We start from the raw sequence: 24,710 nt of genomic DNA, 5'->3' as shown, positions 1-24,710 counted from the left end.
TATTCCATTTGTCCAAGTTAAAAGAAATATGAATGATACAATTAGTGTAGCTCCAAGGGTTTTTGTCCAATAAACATGTTAATCTATTCTACTTCTGGCATCAAATATTCACAGATTTGTGATGGCAAATCTTTTTGCGGTCCTTTGAAGTAACTTGAATCCCCCAGAACTTACGGAACAAAAATGTTCTTAAATTTTAAAAGTCTGCATGGCTCTCTCTAAATAACTTTTAGACGTAAACATTTTCAAGTTCCAGAAATATAACTTTTGGTTTAAATCAAGACCGTAAGATTTAATCTAGGCAGGATTAAATCTTAAGGTTTGTTCTTATATATAGAATACTCTCAGAAAAGTTTGATGGGTTATTAATATTTTCTGACCTTGTCTCTTTTCCTGAAGACGTTTGATTGCAGGGTAGTCAACTTCATCAATGCATTCATGTGTTATCTAGCATAGGGCTTTTCAATCTTTTCACCCATTGTACCACTTTTAGGATAAGGCAAGATCCGAGTACCACCAGTCGCCCAGCAAGGTGTCAAAAACTTGATTAAAAAAAACAACGAAAAAACAATAAAGTACAGGTAGTCCAGATTTACAGCAATTCGCTTAGTGACTGTTCGAAGTTACAACGGCACTGAAAAAAGTGACTTATGACCATTTTTCACACTTATGACTGTTGCAGCATCCCCAGGATCATGTGATTTACATTTGGATGCTTGGCAACTGATTCATACTTATGATGTTCAGTGTCCCAGTGTCATGTGATCAACTTTTGCAACTTTTTGACAAGCGAAGTCAATGGCTGGGGGGGGGAGCTCATCATTCAGGTTGTGGGGTGCCTGTGTGTGTGTGAAATCCGTGGGTCTCTGGTGGAGGGGGGTGGGACTGGGGTGGGTGCCTTCCTTCCCTCCCTCTCTCCCATTGTCCCTTCCTTCCTTCCTTTCTTTTTTCCTTACTTCCCTCCCTCTTTGTCCCTTCCTCCTTTCCATTGTCCCTCCTCCCTCTCATTGTCCGTCCCTCCCTTCCTTCCCTCTTTGTCCCTTCCTTCCTTCCCTCCCTCCCATTATCCTGCGCTACACCGCCCAGACCCCAGCCTGGTTTTGGCAGGCAGCATAGGATACTCAACACACGGAGCAGTTGGGGGCAAAGTGAACTGGCGACATCATGGCCCTGGAGAGCGCATGCACATGCACCACTCCTTTGCCCAGGGTGGCTGCTTGACCCACCGTGGCTGGGTGTGCATGGCTGGTAGCTTTGGACAGGGCGGCGGACAGGCAAGGGGGGCTTCTCCCTCCACCGGAGAGGGAGATTGCTGGCATCCTCCGCCGGAGAAGTCCCTGTCTTTGCAAGAGAGGCAGAAGTGATTGTCCTTTTACATGCAGGAAATCTTGCATGGGGATTTCACACATGCACACATACACACACACACACACACACACACAAACACACACACACACACACACTTTCCTTGGCTTGCCCTGCTTCTGGGATTTCCTTCCTTGTGAGGAGACCTGCAAGATTTCCTACTTGCAAAAGTGCAATCATATCTGCCCCTCTTGCAAAGACGGATTTCTCCAGCGGAACAAAGCAGAGAGGCGAAGAATGTGGAAGTATGGCAGTTCCTTAGCTTCGGTAACCATGCCTGAAGTCAAAACACTTCTCACTTCCATTCCCAGCAGGGAAAAGCAGCCAGCTGCCTCTCCGCCTTCTCGTGAGGGGTGGGACTCTGGCCACTGTCAGTGCAGCCTGCGGGAGGCTGCGAGTATCCCCGGTGGCGCCTCTGCAGGCTGGCACCAACCTCCTTGTTCTGGGTGGCCCTCTTACCGCAGTTGGAGGGAGAAGACGCTCGTGCCTGGCTCTGTGTGAGGCCTGTAAGCACAACTGTTTCTCTGTTTGCTTCTCAGGCTTCGCCACGTGTTTGTGGGACTATTGGTAAAAAAGAAAAAAAAGTTCCATGAGACTTTCTAACTTCTCGTGAGATCTTTTTTGTCCCACAAACGCGTGGCAAAGGCTGAGAAGTGAATGGAGAAATGGAATGCCTCTGAAAGCAGGTTAGTAAAAAAAAACAACACCTTTTTTACATTTTTCCCCAGTGGTGTTCAACCTGTCCTAAGTGTACCACCAGCCAGGTGCTTGCATACCACTGTTTGAAAAACCCCGATCTAGTGTGTTTGTTATTTTGTTTATTGTGACCAGATCCTATGTTCTTTGGGGTTGTGTAGATTTTTATGTTAACATTTGTGAATTGCCCAGAGTCAGTTGGAGTCATGTGATGTCTACATTAAAGTTAATTAGTTGATTAAAATCCTATGCAAAGACTGAAACAGTTGGACTTAGTGTTTAATGTTGAGAAAAGGAATTGGAAAGGATATAATGTTTGTCATAGTGTCTCTCTTTATACACAGTGCAGACACACCCACACAAACACACAACAGGGCATGTGTCTCTCTCTTACACACAACACACACATACAGTATGCTTACAATAGGGCATTTCAGTTTCATTGAGCCAAACACTGATATATCTGTTAACACTTTTGTATATGATTTTTATCTCTTCACACCTTTATGTGTTTTATAAAGAATTCTTCCATTAGAAGTAGTAATGAAAACGGAATTGAATTCTGTTTTCATTTTTGTACTGATTTAAGGAAAAATGTATCTTCTTAGATAAATGCCTTAATTAAAGGTTCAGAATAAATCAAATGCATGATTTTTGCTAATATTCAGTATTTTATTGGGCTGCTGCAGAGAAAAATAAATTAGGACATGCATTCTTTGTTTAATGAACATTAAGGTCTTTTTCACTTAGCACTTGCATCAGTTCTGTAAAGTTGAGAGACTGAAAAATGAAGTTCCCAACCAAAACAGTTGCACAATTTTGATTATGGTATTCATGTTGAGTTTCACTATTACTGTTTCAATAGAATCAAATTTTTCTGGATCCAAATTTTTGCCCTCTGGATCTTTTAAGATTTGACTTCTCTTGAGTTGTTCTTGCTGCAATTATCCATTTTCAAAAAAGAGAACCATTTCAGGGTCTCTAGTTAATGATCTTGCACTGATCTATCTAGTTGTCTTTATAGTCCCAGTTTCTAGGTACCTGTCCATTTTCTAAGCTAACTTTTTCAGTTCTTTGCCTCTGTGTATGTTGAACTGTAATCCCCAACAGAGACAGTGGAGCTGTAATTCAATGCAGCCTCAAGGTACTATTAAATTAGAGAAGGTTGCTCTGAGGGCATGTCAAAGTACAATCAAAATTTATTTTAAAGTATGTTTACTCATCAGGACTAGATGAGTAAATAATAACATTTGTTCAATTAACATGAAGAGAATCTACAATAGAATGGTAGTGGTTTTCCTAATTAATTGTAGAACTTAGCTGCTTTTTTAAGTTTAAGAAATCACACTGAAAGCCCTTTTAGATTGACTGCAAACTGATTTTAAAGGTTCATATCTATACGGAACAATGGAAGATTAAATCTTTAGCCAGGCTTTATTCACAAGCAATTTTTTAAAAGCCTAATTTACTGTGTTCCCATGACCACAGCAGAAAGCACAATTCAATCATGGATCAAAGTGATCCTTTTTCTTGGAAACAGAATCTGCTTTCTCAGCATAGTGGAAACTAAAAACCCAATTGTTAGCTCTGCTGGAAGTATATTACTGACTTTTATTCAAATAAAATGAATATGTAGTTTAAAGTAACAAAATTGTGTAACAAAGTTCTATCTTGACATAGTTCATAGGATATTATAACAAATCAAGAACCTACAGTCCTTTCTCTCAATTCTTTTTCTATTTTTCCACATTTATACAGACAAACTGAGAGACTGATAGTCTGCACATATGCATTACAAATAACAAGCAATCCAAATCAATTAAGATAAATATAAAAAACAAACTACCTAAACCAGGTCCATAATATAACATCAAAAACAGTAGCAAAACAATAAAACAAAGGAATTTTCCTTCACAAATCTGTGTAATTGAAATAAGCAAACTAAAAATAAGTGAAAGCAGGACCTGATTCATTTCTTTTAGAGGCTATCTGTGCCTTATTTTATTTTAATTCCATTTATTTTTTATTTTAATTCCATTTATATCCCGCCCTTCTCCGAAGACTCAGGGCGGCTTTACAAACTTAGCAGTAGCCTTCATTCTATGTATATGCCTGCTTATTAGGGCTTTCACACCCCTCCCAAGCGGCATTATTACAAAGTCAGCTTAATTGCCCCCAACAATCTGGGTCCTCATTTTACCTACCTCGGAAGGATGGAAGGCTGAGTCAACCTTGAGCCTGGTGGGATGCGAACCTGCACTAATTGCAGGCAGCTGGTGTTACTTAAGGAGGCATTAGCCCACTGCTCCACCAAGGCTCTCTTTATTAAACCTATTATATCATTGAGACTTTTTAATGGTTTATAGTAAATTTAGTGGTTAATATGGTTGAACCTGTCAACCGTATAACAAATAGGAAAAGACCAAGAGCAGAATGTGTACAAAGATAGCCCATCCGCTAAGATGGTTACAAATCTTACAAGTGTTGTAAACATTATAATTTTAAATGAGTATTTACCCAGTTGGCATAAACTGCATAATACTCCCTGATTAATCAGCATTTTGGTCACTGCATTTTGCAATCAATTTCCAATCAAGCCTAATACAGTACCAGTACAACAGAGAAAATAATGCAATAGTGTAATTCAGTATTAAATATTAAACAAAAATTAAGATGACCTCAATTCATGATAACAACATGGAGTTATTTTTATTTCAGTCTAACCTCAGTATTTCTTGGAGTACTAAGCAGTCCCAAGTCCAGGCAACAGTAGCCAAGCACTGTTAACTGCTATGATAGATTTAAGGTGCCATGCATAACTGAGATCAAATCTGTTTTCAGAAGTTACAGATTGCAGTTTGTGGACCCACTGGACCTGTTAAAAAAACAATAGAGCCCTTCTCTTAATAGCCCTGTACTGCATTGAAATATTTAATTTACACAGGACTGCCAAAATAACAAAAACTAAAAACCCGAACATAGTTTCTGCATAAATAGTATGGGATGTCCATTGCCATATAATGTGTATATTTCAATGGAAGAGAATATCTGTAGCTCAGGGCTAAACTGTGGTATTCGTCATGTTCTCTGAGCTTGGTGGTTTGCTTGCAGGCATTTCAGTATCCAACTAGGTAACATCAATGTTGTGAATGTGGGACCTTCCCTTCTTTGTGTAACTTATATAGCTTGTCCTTCCAGTTTTGATAGAAGTTCAATCTGCTGTGTTTTGATTCATTGTTTAGAGCAGGGTTCCCCAACCCTTTGTCCGTGGGCCAGTACCCGGCTGTCCCATGCCAGCAACCTGTCCGCACAAACAAGGAAGGCCTCATCCACAGAATGCAGGCAACACCTAAAACCACACACACCCCTCTCCATGTAACCAGTCCCTGGTGCCCAAAAGGTTGGGGGCCTCTGGTTTAGTTTTCTGCTTATTTTTTGGTGTTGATTTCTGAATGTTAGCTGCTAGAAGGAAAGCATTCTAATCTTTTTGTACTAGGTTTTTTGAGTGGTTTTTAAATGTGGCTTATCTATATGTTTTTATTGATGACTGATCTGTCTAAACGCTAAGCTTCCTGGAATTCCCTAACATTTTTGGTTTTAGGTTGGTCTCAGGTGCTAATTAAGAGTTGCTGTTGGGGGAAAAAATGGGAGAAGGGAATGTTACTTGGAAGAATGGAAACTAGCTCACACCAAAAAGTATCAGATTATCACTTCTTCTACCGTAGAAAAACAGTACTTTTCATCCACCAGATGGGCAGATGAGAGGCAGACTCTTCCCTGGCATGGAAGCCAAATGAAATGGTGGAAAAGGAATGCAGAGTGCCAGTTCTCCATCCTCCATTTATTTGCTCACATTGGCTTCTGAATAGAAACTTGTACATCTTAGTCATCAGAGGCTTTCAGACAAGTTCTTAAAAATACAACCTGCTCTTACTTCCTCTGGAGTAGGAGGAAGCACCATTGCACTCTTATAAACATAAACCATAAGTGTAAAGAGGCTTGGTTTAGAATAAGCCCCTAAATTTCAACCTCTATTACCTTAAAAAAAAGAAGAAACACATTTCATTTAAATTTTGTAATTTCCAGCTTTTATGGACCAAAATCTTGTACTAAGTTGTGAGAGTTCATTTGAGTCATCAACATTTTTTTTTAAAGCTTAACGTGCAAATAGTAAACTGTTTGGGTTGTATTTGTTGTTTATCATAATTCCTTGTACAATGTTCCTGTCATTTATCTTGAGTGTGAAGTTAGATAACTTTTGAAGTTATTTGAACTAAGAAAAAGAAAAAAGTACTGTTAAAATGTGTGTTTATTACACGCTTCATTTATTATTGCATTCATTACTTGAGAATCTCATAACTCATATGAGACTGGAAGCAAAAAGTTTACAGATACAATTGTCCTGCTTTGATATTTACACATCTCTGGTGGCAATCAGATACATGGGAATGGTGGGGGGGGGGGAGCTGGCATTACTTCAACCTTGGTTAAAACAAAATCCTATTATATTTTTTTCCATTTTACATTAATGAAATTCAGTCTAAAAAGATTTTCACTACATTTCAAGGGCCAATTTCAAGAGCATTGTAGTATGCTTTTGACTTGGCTGCAATTGGGAATATATAAACTAGACATTTGATGAAACACGTTGTACTTTTCCAAGATAGTTAAATGAAATGTCATAATTGTTCCAAGGATTCAAAACTAGAACAATGCTATTCTATTTTTTATTGTGTGTCAGGCAGTGATAAAAAACTCATTTGAAAAAAGCAATATTTAGGAAGGGAGGGAGGGAGGGAAGGAGGAAAGCAAAGGAAAAGAAAGGATGAATCCTAATTGTGAAATAGAAGAAAATATTTCTCCAATTTTCTCATTTTGTATGTGCATGATTAAATCTTGATTTCAGTGTTGCAGCTGTTTCTTGGATACATCAGTATGTTATATACTATTGGCCTCAGAAACATAGGAATTGGGTATGCCTAGTTTAATAAAAAGGACATGTAGCAGTGTTCCAATATTTGAGGGGCTGCCACAAAGAAGAGAGGGTCAACTTATTCTTAAATGCACCTAAAGGTAGGACATAAGCAATTGATGGAAATTAATCAAGGAGACAACCAAACCAGAACTAAGGAGAAATTTCCTGACTGTGGGAACAGATAATCAGTAGAACGAGTGCTCCATTTTGGAGGTTTTTTAAAGAAGTAATTGGACAACAATTTGTCTGAAATGATATACAATTTCCTGTGAATCCCACCACTGGCTGTAAAGCACTGTGAAGGCATACTGTATATAAATACTATTGCTATTGTGTATATTGGGAGAAGGGGAAAGATTTTTTTTATACTAGTTTAGCGGATGCTGCATAATTTCAAATTTTTGAATTTTATTTCTTCAAGTCCATAAAACAGCAATATAGAGAGAAAAAAATTCTCTCTTGAGTTGCCATAAAAAAAAGAAAATTAAATTTAGATCAGAACAAGAAAAAAACATAGAAAATACCATAACTCTCTTAAAGATTTTTTTTTTACTAAATAAATCTTATAGCACATTTTACTTTCATTGAAATAAACTAATTTGCTTGGAGAATCATATTTAGATTTAACCCATACTGTTTTCCCTTCCCAAATTTCTTTTAGAAATTTTTGTGGGCTCAGAAATTTCTTTTGTATCCAGAAAGGTACAAAAGGAATGCAGATTCAACCATCAAATTTTTCTTTAGTTGAATTTTTTAATTCAGTCAGATTAATGTTGCCAAATGCAGATGCCACTCTAGAAGAAATTGCTTCTTTCTGATCATCTATAAAATGTAATTCTTGCATTGATAGGAAGAAAATAAGTCTAGTGCTCCAGCTTTATGTTTATGGTGATGATTGTTGTTTACTTGAGCAATCCAATTGTAACATAGAGATAATGGAATCCATATTAGCATTTTTAATAACCCACAAGAGAGTTTTGCGTAGTTGCAGGAATTTATTAGCAGAAAAAAGGGAAATTTACCAAGCTAAGAAAGGCTGATATATAAGAATTTTATCAGAAGTTAAAAAAAAAGTAGGGATTCTGAATCTTGAGATCAACTCATAAACATCTCCATCAATTTATGTTAGACTTAAATTTACATGCTCCCTCTCAATGATTCTTTAACATGTCTTAAACCAGGTTAATATCTGACCTGGAAGTGATAAAATCCCCCCTCCTGCCCCCTAAATCAGACTGGTTCTACATTTTATGCTGATCCTATAATTCTGTTGCTGCAGACTATTATTTGAAACCAATTTTATGCTCAATTTCATTTGATTTACTTTCCACTGAGTTGTTGGAGAAGAGAAAGAGAAAAGAAACTTCACAGAGATTGGAAGTTCAAACTGGAGAAGAGTTTGAGAACAATGGATATGTCCCTTCATATCCTAAAAGTAGGAATAACTGAATAAAAACCAGAATACTACAGGTTTTGGATTCCTTAGGAAGCAGCTAAAGATAAAGTTACATAATTTTATTGCTATGAAATGGCGAGAACAATTCTCAACAGTTTTACTGTGGGAAAACACAAACTCATTTTGTTATCTGCTCACTAAGCATAGCACTGGATTTGTGTTTTATTAACTCTTTTCCTAAGGAAAACATTTCTGTTCTCAACTCAATGCATCATTACTATGGGATGGAAATTGCTCTTTACCTTGGCTTCCCAACTTTTACACATGCAGAGATGTGGGAAGGGGTGAAGAATTGACTGAGGTTCTAAGGATTCGGTGGAATTGGGCCCATTTTAAGTAATGGGATATGTGGTTTCTAGTGAAGTCACTTGCCCTTCAGACTGTATTTGGTTCATAGTTGTGAGATTGCATAAATAAAAATCAGAGCCTACAATAAAAGCTACCATTTGTTTCTTTCCCTTTTTACAGCAACAGATGACCATGTTTGAAGCACTCTGTGAAAGAAAGAAAATAATCCTGTACTCTTTCATCCTTTTGAGACCAGATTAAAAATGACAACATACAAAGAAAAGAGAATATATTTTTTATATTTTAAAAGTAAAAAGAGGCTAAATTTCAGATACTCCTGAAGCTTGAGTCCAGATCAAATGAACTCCTTATTCTTCCCATTTTTAATGTGTGAATTTCCATCAAATGAACTTGGTAATTTTCCAATGTTCTTTGAAACCTTATTTTTTGATTGGCTGTTTTTATTTTACCTGATGCTGAATTCCACAAGCAAGGAACTGTTCTGACTATATTGGCCATTAAAACTCTAATACAGACCGTCTTTCTTGCTCTCACCAATCAGGTGCGGAAAATACGCTGAAAAGTCTTTGAAGTTTTTATAGGTCACAATATGGTAATGTATATCACAGCTAACTAATTTGCACAATCACTTTGGACAAATTAACTTGATAGCAAACATTAAAGAGGGCAAGACCAAAAGGCCACTGCTAGGACTAAATTGATAGGAATTTTAAACATTTTCCACCAGTCTCCATTTTTTTTTAAAAAAAATTACTATTAATATAAGATCTACCAAAAAATTTAAAAGCTACAGAGGCATAGAAGAAATAGAAAAACATAAACATAAAAGAAAAAGCAAGGAAAAAAGATATTTACAATAATTTCCAATCTTTGCAGCTGTTGCAAACATAATTACTAACTTTGCCTTTCCATATTACACATTATAGTTCTTCTTTTCCTGTAAACAAGTCTCTTTAATCAATAAATCCTGAAATCATCAGTTCATTTTTATCCATTTTCAGCAAAAGTTCTATAAAGAGTTTCCAGTCTTTGAAAATAACTTTAAAGGTGCATAAACCCATGTTGAAACCAAACATTTATTGAGGTCTTTCAATTCAGCATATCTACAGTAATAAACATGGAGGAAAACACAAAGTTTCACCTTCATTGTTAGCATATAACATTGCATTACATTTTAAAAAATATTTAAAGTAAGGTCACTTTTATATTTCCAATCTAGATGAACAAATCAACACAGTGAATGAAATCTTAGCAGGTTCAAATTTAATCTTTTAGGCCTAGTCTTTATTGTTGGACTTGATTGTTCTTGTTTTGTTCTCATTCCTATACAGAATATCACGTTCAATGATGACTTCAGCCCAAGTAGCACCAGTTCAGCTGATTTGAGTGGCTTAGGGACAAGTGGCTTAGGATCAAAAAACCCAGGATTTTCACACTGTGTAGTCATGTCTTCTGATGAGGTATCTTCTCTACATGTACTCAAAGAGCAGGAAATGAGTTTGGTGCCCCATCTGAACTAGTTAATATGTAAATATTATTATTGCTTATGTACTGTAGTTCTTTAGATCTTCTGTTTATAATCATTAGCTTAATAGATATGTTAAGCTACTGATCATGAAATAAAATTTAAAATGTGTGCGGGAAAGAAAACAGCTGTTACTACCAAATGAGTTTTAAATCAAGGAACAAGGAGAACACAGACAAAAAAACAATCTTTAAAATTGTAACCTAGTACATAAATTCAATGGAAAATACCGGTAATATAAAATTGAAAATGCATATTCACATGCACACATTTTACAGTTTAACATGCCTTCCAATCAAAATTTACAACAAATTCATATTGAATCTTGAAAACTGATTTTAAAGAAGAGTCATTTATATTACTAAATTTCAATATAAATATAAAATTCTATATTGCATTTTAGTTAATTCTCCATTATTCTTAAAAATGTTTGTACATGTGTACAAAAATGAGAAAGAAGATTCAATTGGCTCTGTACCAAAAATTCTATAACATTTTGCTTTTTAAAATAAATTGCTAATAGTATTTTCAATTATGAAATCTGTTGCAGCATCGGGTCTTGGACTTTCAGATCTAGAGGGCAGAAACCTAGAAGACCACTAGATGGCAGCAAAATCTTAAACAGCTTCTGTGTCTCTTTGTTGACATCTAATGATCATCTGCTCATCTGCAGCCCAGATCTGCAAGCTTTATATGTAGGCATTTTTAAATTCCTTGAATATCTTTCTCTCTGTAATGTTTTATTTTCTGTTGTTTTTAATGCTAAACTTCTCAGAGCTTGGATATGATTGATGATGAGGTGAGACAATAATAAACTATTTATTTGTTATCATTATATTGCATGATATATTGAGTTCATTTAATTAGTAGTATATACTGTAATGTATTGGGCTTTGTTTTACTAAGTGTACCACATGGGGTTTTAATGCTGGAAGGTTGCTTAAGCAGGGAGCTGGCTAACGGCTCCCAGCTCCTCAGACAACCCATCTCCAGCACTGCCATTGGTTGCCTCTAGGGTGGCAATAGGTTGTTTTTTTATATACAAGTTTTATTGATTTTTTAATATTTACATATACATGTGTTTGTGAAACAATATGGTGGTTGGGTAGTTAAAATAAGAAATGACCAGTTGTAAATAGTTCAGGTTACGATCAACAGAGATGCCCTCATTAATTCCCTTAGTTATTACATAGTCAAAATAAGCAAGTTAGTACACTTCTAGTCATAACCTAATCAATTAATAAAATTCAAAATATATTTTCACTAATATATATCAATATCCTGTTTTTAAATTTTATCTAATTGCAATAGGATATTCTAGAATAGCCTATACTATATAGGAAAAAGCTTAATTTTGGGGTAACCCACAATTCCCTATTTCAATAAAGTATAATTCTTTTGTCTACAAAACTTAATTGTTCATTACAAAACATTCTTATGTTTTACCATTAAAGTCTAGTTTTCATCTTAACAAATCACCAGTTATTAGAAAAATATTTTTTGTGTTAACCATTCAACAATTATTTAAATACTATTTTTATATATAAAATTCTAGATTCTATACTATAGTTCAAAAGTAACCACTGAATATTCTATAACTCATCTTGACCGTACATCAATTATTAAAATGTTATCTTTTGATATGTGATTCCAAGTTCTATAATATAGTTTGGAGTTATATTCTAAAAACTTACTTTTGTTTTCCTTTACAGATCTAAAAGCTAAATGTAAAATCAGTTATATTTTTTAGAGATTCCCCTTAATCCATAGAAAGATATTTTTATAGTCTATCTTTAGGAATCCCAAAAGAGAAACAAGTTCAGTTTTTTAAATCTAACTCTTGCCTTCCTTTTGTGCCAATCATGCTTCCCTCTTGGCATCTTTAAATTCTCAAATGTATCTTCCTTTCTTCCTGTATCCCTTATTTGAATCCAGGGAGCGTATCCAAATGTCAGTTTTGCAAGGAAGATGTCCCCTTTGTAACCATTGTATTTTTGCTTTGATAATTCAGTTTTTGATGATTGATATAATATAGTTGTCATTAAATCAGTCAAATCTTTTTGTTCTTCCAATTCTATCTGGGTTAGGTAGAAAGTAGTAGCTGGTATTATGGTTGTCATTTGATTAATTGAATTCTCAATATAGTGTATTTGAAGGCCTTTAGTGTCTTCACTCTTGGTGTTGCTTTCTTCAGGTGCTGTTGCTTTTTGGCTTGTAAATTTTGTAGTTGCCATTAAAGTTTGGACTTTAAGGTTTTATGTAGGTTGCTTTTGTTGTTCTTTGAGATCTCCTATTTTAGTGTTACTTTCCACTTCTTCTATTTGGTTTTGAATTATCTTTTCCTCATTTAAAGTCAAAATTTGATTTGGTGGCTTTACGTTGTCAGATTTTTCTTGCAGTTTGGCTTTAATTTGCTCTGTCATAGCCAAAATCATGTCCAGTATCAGTTTATAGTCAAGTGGTGGGATGTATTCATCCATTTTGTTGTTGTTTGCATTTAAATCTTCCATGGAGGCTGTTTTAATAATAGTCAAAAAAATTCCACCTCCTGAAGAGTTGTATTCAGTGCCAGGTGTTCCCACACTTATCTTTAAGCATAGTGTCAAGGACAGCTCTGTTATTCAGTCAGCTCTCACAACAGAAAAAGGAAATTTACTTGCTGTACCACGTTTTGCCACAAGATGTCATCAATAACATATAAGATGCAATGTAAGAATTTTCTTCTTTTTTTCCAAATTAATATAGAATTTTTGTAGGATTAGTCCAATTTTTTTCCTTAATTCAATTTCCTTAATTTTTTCCTTAATTCACAAATTTTTCCTTAATTTCTTAGAGAGAAGATAGGATAGTGGATCCCCAGCAACAAATAGAAGCTTTTTAGTAAATACAGATGAAATTGTTTAATTTCTTTGCTCAATTAATTGAGTTTCTTTTGTAGCTTTGAGGCTTTAAGATTTGTTCCCAAAGTAGATATTCGCCGTTTTCTCAAAAAATGGGGAAGGAGATTTTCAGGAATGTCCCACAGGAAAATGGTTAAGGGAATAGAAAAGGTAAAAGCTCACCCAGGTCCTCCAGATTGCTTTTTAGTGCTAGGTAATGCTTTTGGCTTTCGGCAGGGAGTGGCTTAGTGATCAGCTATCTTCATGGCTGGTCTTTTCTTCTTCGGGCCAAAGGAGATGATCCCAGATTCCAGTGGAGGGCTGCTGCCCTTCCACGATCGCAGGGAAGTCCTACTCTCAGTAATTGCGCCTCCAGGGCGATTTTTGACCCTTTTCAGGGTCCTCCAAAAAAGAAAGAAAAGGACAGCAGGAAGCAGACTGTTCCTGCATGTCCGGAAGCGTTGCACACATGAACTGGAAGCCGGCAATAGGTTGTTCAAACTTATTGGCTGCCATCTAGAGGCCAGGGTATAAATAGCTGCATTCGCAGACCTGTTTCCCAGTTCAGCTCCTACAAGCAAATAAAGAATGTTCCTGACTGAACTCACTTGCCTCGTCTCTTCTCTCAAGCAACAAACCCAGTATACAACATATACTATAGTATATCTTTCTCTAAGTAAAAGGTTGTATAAGGTATAGGTATTAGGATGTGGTTCTCCGTATGGTAAATATTGCACAAAATTTGATCAGATGGAACCTTTGTCATTCCAGACTCTACAAAATCAGCATGTAATAGTTTTTATAGATAAAAATAATATGAAAAGTAGGCTTTAGTTCTAATATTAAAAAGATTTTTCCAAATGTTTGCTCCCTGCAAAGAATTAAGCAATTGAATGTTAGGTTCGACCCAGCATCCAACTAGTAGTTTTCCTATAGGCACATTTTTATAAATGATATATCTTGTCAATTTTGATATGATTTCACAATTAATTGGGAATTTTATTAAAATTATGTTGAAGATATGCTACTATCACCATGATCTGATGGTGTAGCTTTTCTGAACTTTGTACTTCAAAATGTTTTTGTTATAGATTCTTGATAATGGACAATCCCCCAAGCACAGCCAATTTCCAGATCATGCTGTTTCAGAATGGAGTGTGCAGCAGGTTTCCAATTGGTTAAAGAGCCTGAATTTAGAACATTGTATTTCTGAATTTACAGCCCATAATATAAATGGAGAATGTCTCCTTCAGCTGGATGGCAGTAAACTTAAGGTAATTGCTTCTTTGTGTTGGAAAAATAATTTAGAATTTTATTATGCAAATATGTAATGGAAAATGCAATTAAAATCTTGATATATAGAGGTGATAATACATAGCAATAAAGTATAGCAATACCAATTGCTGAAAAATTAAATTATACAATTGAAGTGTTAGCCACTGAAATTATGAAAATCTCATTACCTCTGAAAACCATACTTAGATGCACAGTGCTAGATATTAAAATTAATAAACAAATTAATATTCAATGTTTAATTTGTTATTTTTCAGAATTCTTTTATTTTGAAAATTAATGGCCAGAGATACTGCACCTCTGGATTTCAAGTGTTATTATCATAAATTAATCCTGACTCAAGTTACTGTAGGAGATGACCAAGCTGAGCCCAAGAGAGGGGTTAAAGACGTCATAAGTCATAGTCCCTGTGCTCCCACAAAAGATTTAAGTCCAGCTCACCTTAAATTCCTTTCTATCCTTAACTCCTACAAATTTCTCTTGACTATTAGTAGATCAGATTTTTGTAGAGAGCATAAGCTTGCAATAAATCTTTATACTCCTTTAAACTTCTTGTATCCCCTGTTTTCCCCAATTCTTGATAGTTTTTGACTGCATCTCTTGGTACCATTAAATAAATGTTATTTATTACTAATTACTAAATCCTATTAATATATACCAGTAACTGGTTCTAGATTTACAACTGGTTGCTTAAAGTTATGATGGACCCCCCCAAAAATACAACCTGGATTCAAAGTTCTGATGACCCCTTCCTTTCATGGTTGTGTGATCAAATGCTCAGCAACTTGCCCATGTTTATGGCTATTTTTGCGCTATTCCGTGGTGATATAATCACAATTTACAGCCTTTTTGCCAGAAACCAGTGTTTACTTCTGCTTTCTGACAAAAAATGGCCATTGCAGGCAATGGGTTCAATTGATGACCAATTCACCTAACAACTTCTGCAAAACTGTCATAAAATTTAATTGCTCACATGCTAATCTGTTTAACAATCAGCATGACTTATTACTGTAATTCCAGGCTCAGTTGCAGCCATACCTTAAGGACCATCTATAGTTCATTTCCTTTGGCGGTTTTGGTTTTAGAAAACACAGTTATATATTCATCTATTTTGAAATGCTTTTACATCATCTCTTATAGCAAAAGCCTTACCAAAGTAGCTTCTTAGTACAGAAGGACTTTTTTCCTTGTAAACATGTATACCAAACAAATATGCATGCACATATAGATGTACCTATAGTTATTATGCCAAGGGACGCGGTGGCTCAGTGGGTTAGAATGCTGAGCTTGTCATTCAGAAGGTTGGCAGTTCGGCGGGTCGAATCCCGAGTGCCGCGTAACAGAGTGAGTGCCTGTTACTCATCCCAGCTTCTGCCAACCTAGCAGTTCGAAAGCACATAAAAATGCAAGTAGAAAAATAGGGACAACAACAGTGGGAAGGTAACAGCGTTCCGTGCGCCTTTGGCATCTAGTCATGCCGGCCACATGACCACAGAGACGTCCTCGGACAAGCGCTGGCTCTTTGGCTTTGAAACGGAGATGAGCACCGGCCCCTAGAGTTGGAAACGACTAGCACGCATGTGCGGGGGAACCTTTACAGCTATTACAGATTGACCTACACATATTTTGCTCTCTTACTACATGGACTTGTGCTATCACATAAATCACTATTTACCGCTACAACCAGCTTATCAGGTTACATCTTATCACATCAAGCATTGTATTTTTATTGCTCTGCAAAAACACTCTGGCATATTGGAATGTGTGTCACTCATATTGAAGCTCCGAATTGTTTCGGAACTAGAAGTGATCGTTCTTAGAATTATAGTTTTGCTTGCCAACATTTTGACATCTGGCACATTCTCTCACCATACAAGGCAGCCAACAGGTTCCACTGAAAATCAAGTATTTGAAATCAGCTTTAGTAGCATTTGTACATTAGGTGATGCCAGCCAAACTAGGCAGCATTAATCTAATTGCTGAATAACTGAGAGGTTCCTTTATAAGGGCTCATGTAAAAGGAAACTGATTAAAGTTAAATTTTAAAGAACCACTCCTCATAGCATATTTATTGCTTTTATAAATAAATCAGCACTCCTAATGCTCCTTTCTCTCTCTATTTTCCCCACAACAACAACCTTATGAAGTGACTGGCCCACAGTCACCCAGCTGGCTTTCATGCCTAAGGCAGGACTACAATCAGAGGTGGGATTCAAATATGTAAGCAATCTCTGTGTGGATGCCGCTTCTGGAAGTCCATTCTGGGCCTGGGCAACAAAAAATTAGCTTCCAGTTCTGCCAAAGTGGTGCGAACTGGCTGAATCCCACCACTGACTAAAATTCCCCATCTCCTGGTTTGTAGCCTGGCACCTTAACTACTATACCAAACTGGCTCTCATAATAGATCCTTTGATGTGAAGAAACTCAATTGTGAATCAAAATTGAATCAAGTGTTTATTCTTAATGCCCAGGCGTAAGCATATTTTCTCTGTTAAAGTATTAGTAATAGTAGTTTTGCTCACTGGATGAGTTGCTTTGATAGATCAAGAATATTAATATTTACTGTTCTATTAAAGACCATGCTGCCTTGTACATATCTAAATTATATTTTAAAGGACCTGCAATTTTGCCATACATTAAAATGTTTATCTTTTTTAAAATATTAGTTCCTTGGTATGACATCTTCCCGGGAGAGAGCTGTGATTAAAAAGAAAATCAAAGAAATGAAAGCAAATCTAGAAAAAGCCCACAAAGCTCAAGAGAAGATGGAAAAGCAAAGGAAAAAACTTAGGAAGAAGGAAAATGATCAGTTTCAAAGGGAGTGCAGAAAGCTGGAAAAGCAATCACCAGAACCAATTCAGGGGACTAATGAGCAATGAGACACCAGAATTAACTGTGCTTTCTAAGAATATGAAGACAATTTCGGAAAAACAACAGTGAACACTGTTTTCTTCATTAAAGAGAAAGCTTTGCACCTGTATCTGAAGCTTTACTTAAGGGAAACAAATCATGAGTAGCTATAGTTTCCTGCCACTGTAGAAATGTGGATACTTGGGATATATTCAGCAATTCATTATTTTTTAATGATTCAGCAACCCAGGATGGGATGTTACTAAAAAATCTTTCACTTATCTATGCTGCCTTGGCATATTTGTCCTCATTTGCATTGGGCCTCCTTCTTTGTTTTTTTACACTGTATATTAAAATGCCCTGGAATCAGGCCAGTGTTAAAAGAAAAGGTTCAATGGACCTGCAAAGATGAATAGCCAGAGGTAAAATGTATATTAGTGACTACACATGGATAACAACGTACATCAAAATTTCAATATTTTCCTCTGCAAATGGGCTTCATTTCACATTCATGCTCAAGAGAGGATTCTGCTTCATTCCCAGCACAGTGTAGTTTCAGGATCTGAAATGGTACTGAAATAGCAGGTGCAGCTGAGTTCAGGCATTCTCTTGCATTTCAATGGGGAAGGCAGTCCTTTTCCTATCAGCATCCCACATTTCTCCCCTCCCAGGAACTAAAGAACAATGGAAGCAAGGCCTTAACGTGCTGTTTGACACTAGAGAGTAACATTTATTCTCTGAATTTATATGTATAGTTGGATTTCTAAATTTACGTTGGTTTGTAATAAAATACAATTTTTCAATGTTTTCCTTGAGGAACGTGTTTAATTACACTTTCCAGTAGCATGCTACCCTTTTCTCCCCACCCCCTAAAAGAATTAACATTTCTTTGATCAACAAGATGATCCACCTTTTGTCTTTCCTTAAACCAGAAGCAGAAGTTGATTATATTCCTTGGCAGAGCTAAGGTTTCACCTGCTGAAATTGACTTTCAAAGTCACTTTGAAATATGTTTTCTTTTTTTTTACAGAAAATAATTTTTGCCATTTAAAAAGCAATGTGTTTTTTAAACTGCCAAGTCATAAGATATTGCCAACTGTCCTATAATAAAATACAGGAATAAAAAAGCTATAGCTATAATAAATGCAGTTTGGATGTTTTCCCCATAAACAGAATAACCAGATAGGATTGAAAGCTCAGGCTTAAATAGGTGGGTCAAGGAACATTCTAGTTGACTTAAGAATTATAATGTTTAAGAATTGAGGCGATCATTCAGGTGAAAGTAAGCTTTTTAAAGATGTATTATTTCATTGGACAAATTTAAGCATGCACTCAACTTATCCCTCCTTTAAAATCAATGGGATTTTTTAAAAAAAAAATTCTTTCAGTTGCAGCCTTTAATATTTTGCCAAATTATGAACTATAATCTCAGTTTCCCTTTTAATTTATTCTAACTGAGTTTAGCATAGGGTTTTCTTTCGGTGATACTACATTAGATAGAACTATGAACTGAAAACAGCTGGCTTTAAAATATGGCCACTTAAAAGAAGTTTGTTGTTATCATTTAGCTGGCATTCAGGTTTTATTTAAGGCCTACCTTGACTTAATTCTGAAATTTTTACAAAAGAATTTCTTAACTACAGGAGCTCAATTTTCCCTTTCGTCTCAGCAGCTTTGTTATGCCTGTTCTACATGCAATGTTCTATATGCCACATGCTTTTTATAATTGCCAGGATTCTCATTGCTCTCGAATCCTATTCAGTCATTCTATGTTTGTATTGCAATATTCAGGTTGAAACCTGAAGCTAAAATAACAAAACCCTGCCAGCATATCTGATAACTTGAAGGTCCTAACGCTTGTTTTTTGTGCCAGAAAGGACCAAGACTACAAAAGAAAAGAAAAAAAACACGAAATGGAAGACACTTGTCTTGGAGGACACAGATTGAACAAAATCCTCTGAGAACGGTCAAATTCCATTGTTCATTTATTGTAGAGGTTAAATGCTGTGTTTGAGCAAATGAAGGGTATCTGAAAAACAACTTTCTTTTACCTCTGAAGTTAGTAATTGAATTAAATGCAGTTCTGTTTTTGTAAGGTTTATAGGCTGGTAATTTAAGATGGATGTATATATCAGTAACATCTGAGGACATGTTCCTCTCCTTTATATAATTTATGTTCTTTATTTTGTGTCCCTAAAATTCCTGAGGGCTATATATTGCTCTGTAAAACGATTTTACATTCCTTCTGTGTAAATTGTATGATGTTGCAGATGACTAATTTGATGTATGTTCTGCACTTATCCCCTTATTTTGTTTTATGTTTTGAGATAATTTTAGACCTAAACATTGAATTTAAAGTTTTTAAAGTAAAAGTAATTGTTTATACATAAGAAAAAAATATATATAAAATTAACATTTCTGTTGAGTAAATAAAAGATATAGAATGGATCAAACCAAACCTTGGTCTCCATCAGTAAGAGCCAAATTATAGTTTATTTTCTGTTGTTCCTTTTTCCTCTTCATTTCCCTCCCTTCAGGTGTTTGCAACAATGATTCAAATGTCTGCCCATTATTCTTTTTTATATATATAAGAATTGCCATAGTAAAGGTGAGCCTGGCTGATCATGTCTGCCAAACAACAACACTATTCTCTTTCACAAGTATACCTTTTGGAAGACCTGCACTTCTTTAACTAGTGCTTGATAGACAAACATTAAAGGAACCATTAGACAGTCATTAAATTATCCTAGATGTTGGCAGAATCTAGTGAAGAGATATTTGAACAGGAGAAGGACTGTTACTTGAAACTGTAAGCATTCAGTGACCACTAAATTGCAGGAAAAAGAGTTGTAATGTATCTTTGCTGACATGTACTGATGATCTGGATTGTTGCAGTATAACAGATAAATGAATAGATAGATTTATGATTATCTGGATTGTTGTAACTTTTAATGGGAAGCAAGAACAAGTCTTTCTTCCTTCTCTTGTTAAGTCAGCAACTGAAAATCTTGAAACATTCCAAAACTGATCAAATATTTATTTGGTTAGCTGAATGACTGCCTTTTCCTGATCACATCTACTGATTCACCAGAGCGTGCAGGCAAGGTTTGTTGCATGCCTCCTGTCCTAAGAAGGTATATCTGGGTGGCGGGATCCAGAAGAAGAGCCATCTCCATGGTGGCTCGCTCCCTTTGGAACTTCATTCCTGCAGAGATTAGATTGACGTCCCCTTTGATACTCTTTCACAAGGCCCTGAAGACCCTGGTTTTGCCAATGGGCCTGGGGAACCAAGAGTGGGGTGGAGCCCATCAAGTATCTTGTCTGATTGATTCTTGTTGCCAGTGGGTGGGGGGAGTTATTGGTTTTTATTGTTGGTATGTTAGGTGTTTCTTTTTGTAAGCTGCCCAAAGTCACTGACAGTGAGTGGGCAGCTATGCAAATTTTCTTATAAAAATAAAATGTACCCACAACCAGGCTATATCCAAACTACTAGAAAAATAGTAACTGGAGATTACTTGAAAGAATTAAAATCGGAAGAAGATTAGCAATCCCTGCCCTGAAAATTGAGGTCCTTCTCCATTCCTTTCTTATACAGGATTCATCTCTAATGTTTATTCAAGAGCTTAACCTTCACTTTTGTAGTGGGAACATTTTTGTATTTTGGTTGTTGATATCTGTATAGTAAAACTTTTGATGATGCAGGTCTGACTCAATTTACCTACTGAGAAAGGGGCAAAGGAATCCTAAAAGACATGTAAGAATTCACCAAAGCCTATAGATAGTCCAGTTAAAATATCTGGAAGGATAATTACTTGCAAAACAATCCTATGTACTGGTACTCCTCAATGTGTGTCTTTCCCTTCTTGGAGTGTAAGCTTTGTTGCTTTTCACTTATATTGCATCTTTCCTGATCTAAGGCAGAAATGGTTGAGAAATAAAAAAAAATGACCTCTGATGCTGATCTTCATTAGGCTAGTCTCAACTGTTGGTTAAAACAATTGTGAAACTTAAAATCCAAAAATACTCCTTGAATTACTATTTAACTTTTAAAGTTTAATTTTTCGTCCAAAGGCATTGGTTGACGTTTTGCAGTTATTCAACTTAAAGGGTAGAGGAAAACTCTTTAGCGAGGATATGTTATTTACAAAAATACAGAGTGGCCTCTGCCTTACTGTCTAGCATTTGCACTTTGGCTCACTCACAGGAATTGGTCCTTCGCATAAAAATAACTAGTCAGAGAGCTTACTGCATTATTAACCCGCTAAGACAGTAACAGAGAGCAGCAATTTCCAGGGTGCTATCAAACAAGCATCTGAATGAAGAACGGTTTTTGCACTGCTAGCAGTTAAGATTTTGAAACTTCTCTGCCAATGGCCCATTCAGGAAACTATTTTCATTATAATGTTCTTAATCAAGGGAAGATACTTACTCATTTATATATCTTCATACAGGAGTCCACTTGGGTGTGAACAATTAATCATATATACAACTCACCAAACGCCAAAAGTTGCTTTTAGCCATGAGGTTGCCTGTTATAAATTTAATAACGTGGGATCTTAGTTTTTAAGAAAATTCTCTCCTGAAGTTACATTTGTTAATGTTTCTTTTGATATCTTTAATATCAGCCAGTATTTTATGTTACTAAATCGTATTTGGTTAATGGCTCTTTTTGATTTTATTGTATTTGTGTGACACTGGAACAATATCTATTTGGACATCTTTGAAACAGCCCTGAAAAGGAGCTGTCCAATCGTCTCTTAGACATAAGAAGTGACGTTCTTGTACTGGAAGACACTTTTGTGGGTGTAAATTATGCAATACACATAGCTTATTAATCATTGAAATTTATTTTTTATTGTTAATGACTGTTTTTTTCACCTGACCTTTTGGAAAAGAAACTACCAACACAATTATGCAATAATCAATTCTTCCAATAAACTTGCTATCCTTATCATTTATATGATTCTGTGAGGGTAACAGTGGAAAATGTAAGTAATTTGGAAGGCAATAGTAATACACGCTTTCTCATGGTAACCCTTCCCAAGCACGTTGTGGGGGGGAGGGTCACCTTAGAAAGAAGTCAGAATATGTATTCATAACTTGTTCATATTAACCTGAAGTTGTCTTCATAATGCTGTGACAAGACAGAAAACAAGTAAGAAAACATAATTTAACAGAATCCAGTGAAATTATGCTAATTCTGGGTGGAAGTGCTGCTGGGTTACCAATAATTTCAGAACACTGAGACAACTCTCAGTGGTTACTTTGGGATGGAGTTTTGCTACTTAGGGCTAGGATTAACTTGAGACTATTGAAGCTGATCCCCATAAAGGACAAAAATAATTAAAATGAAAAGGAAGGAAACTAAATCAATACACTGAAAAATTCTCAGAAATATTTTATCACTGTTTCACATTTTATTTCCTGTTTTTGTAAAGTTATATTCTAGAACAAACTATACTCCTAAAGTAAAGCAGCTTAAGTTCAAATCCTCTCTATTCCTGTGTCCTGCAGCTTTAAATTTTGGTTTGTTTGATCAAAAAGGAATGAAAGGCAGAGATATGTTTGGAGGTTTTAATGTATCAATTGCATGTAATCCTTATATTTAATTTTGTACTTCTAGGTGTCATATCTTTTGCATGGAAGATGCTGAAGCACTATGTTTGTACTTTCAATTTTTCCTTAAATAACTTCCCAAGAAAATATTCTCTCTACATTTGGAGGCATAAAACAAAAAAGGCAGTTGCCCTTTGTATTACAGATTTTTAAAGTTTGTGATTTATTTGTTAGTGTATATAACTTTATTGCCAACAAGTATTGTTAAGACAATGAATGCAATAAAAAAAACTTTAAAACTCATCAGCTGAAATGATCATTTTGAAGTGTGTAGTTACCATCTTGGCTACGTTATGGGAAAAGTCCAAATCAGACTGAAATGTAATTCTGTCCACAGTGGAAAAGGAAATAACTAAAAGTGTGCTGCTGCTCCAAGAATTTTTGGCTTTTTCTTCAGAAAATGTCTAAAATATCTTTTAGGACTTGTGGGTAAAAACATGTCCTATTCCCATGCAATTTTTGGAGGTTTCAGTTTGCAACCCCCATCTCCAAGAATTGGACAACTGGGTGGACTTTTGAGAATAGTTGTTGGAGCTGGTTGAATGCTGGCATGTTACCCAAATTGTGGCATAATACTTTTGACATGCATGTCATATGTTTGCCATCACTGCCAGTTTTCCTATGAAGTGGTGCTGACAGGGATCTTGTAGTCCTCTTTAAAAAAAACCAACCATCAGGCCAATTATATACTCATATAACCAGCTACCATATCAACTTACCTTGGTTTTTGCTTTTCTACTTAGTAAGCACCAATCATTTATGATTGAACACATTTCAACCTATCTGATAGGAGGGGGTTGGTGGAGTAAAACAGAAATATTCAGGATTGAAATTATAAGCAATTCAGTTTAAACGTTCTTGTAAAAGGCAATGGACAGTAACGATCATAATAGTAAAGTTGGAAGGGACCTTGGAGGTCATCTAGTCCAATCCCCTGCTCAGGCAGGAAACCCTATACCAGTGATGGCAAACCTTTTAGAGACCGAGTGTCCAGGCTGCAACCTAAAACCCACTTATGTATCATCGGGTGCCAGGTGGGTGTGGCCAATTGGGTGGGCGTGGCTGTGGTGGTAACTGCAGACTGGGTGGGACTAAAATCAATCAATTCCAACTTTGCGAGATCTTTTTTTTTCCCCGAGAGAAGTTGAAATTGATTGAACCTTTTTTTTTTGCACATGTCGGCGGAGGCCTAAAGTGAAAAGGTTTTATAAAACCCAGCTGAAGGCCTAGGACTGGGCTGACGGCATGCGTGCCCACAGAGAGGGCTCTGCGTGCCACCTGTGGCACCCCTGCCATAGGTTCGCCACCACGGCCCTATACCATTTCAGACTAATGGCTGTCCAGTCTCTTCTTAAAAACCTCCAGTGTTGGAGCATTCACAGCTTCTGGAGGCAGGTTGCTCCACTGATTAATTGTTCTGTCAGGAAATTACTCCTTAGTTCTAGGTTGCTTCTCTCTTTGGTTAGTTTCCATCCGTTGCTTCTTGTCCTGCATTCAGGTGCTTTGGAGAATAGCTTGACTCCCTCTTCTTTGTGGCAGCCCCTGCTGTCATGTCACCCTCATTCTTCTCTTCATTAAACTAGACATACCCAATTCCAGTAACCCTTCTTTATATGTTTTAGCCTCCAGTCCCCTAATCATCTTTGTTGCTCTTCTCTGTATTCTTTCTACAGTTTCAACATTTTTTTACATCGTGGTGACCAAAACTGGATGCAGTATTCCAAGTGTGGCCTTACCAAGGCATTG

At 36.1% G+C, this 24,710-nt stretch overlaps 1 protein-coding gene across 1 annotated transcript in view; it reads left to right on the top strand.

Annotated features, from left to right (window-relative positions):
* Positions 1-17,511, top strand: part of PPP1R9A (protein phosphatase 1 regulatory subunit 9A) — a gene marked incomplete at its 5' end in the record, with an annotated part of 73,811 nt that extends 56,300 nt beyond the window's left edge. Inside the window, 3 exons of the mRNA XM_081346351.1 lie at positions 10,133-10,261; positions 14,297-14,479; positions 17,165-17,511. Coding sequence (XP_081202477.1) covers positions 10,133-10,261; positions 14,297-14,479; positions 17,165-17,377 — 525 coding nt within the window. The 3' untranslated portion in view covers positions 17,378-17,511. The remainder of the gene's footprint in view (positions 1-10,132; positions 10,262-14,296; positions 14,480-17,164) is intronic.
* Between the last annotated feature and the right edge of the window lie 7,199 nt (positions 17,512-24,710).

The sequence above is a fragment of the Vipera berus genome, assembly GCF_964194415.1.
Source record: "Vipera berus genome assembly, chromosome: Z".
In the NCBI taxonomy this organism is placed as follows: Eukaryota; Metazoa; Chordata; class Lepidosauria; order Squamata; family Viperidae; genus Vipera; species Vipera berus.
Note: the sequence above shows the minus strand (reverse complement) of the source record. Positions and strands in the feature narration are given on the sequence as shown.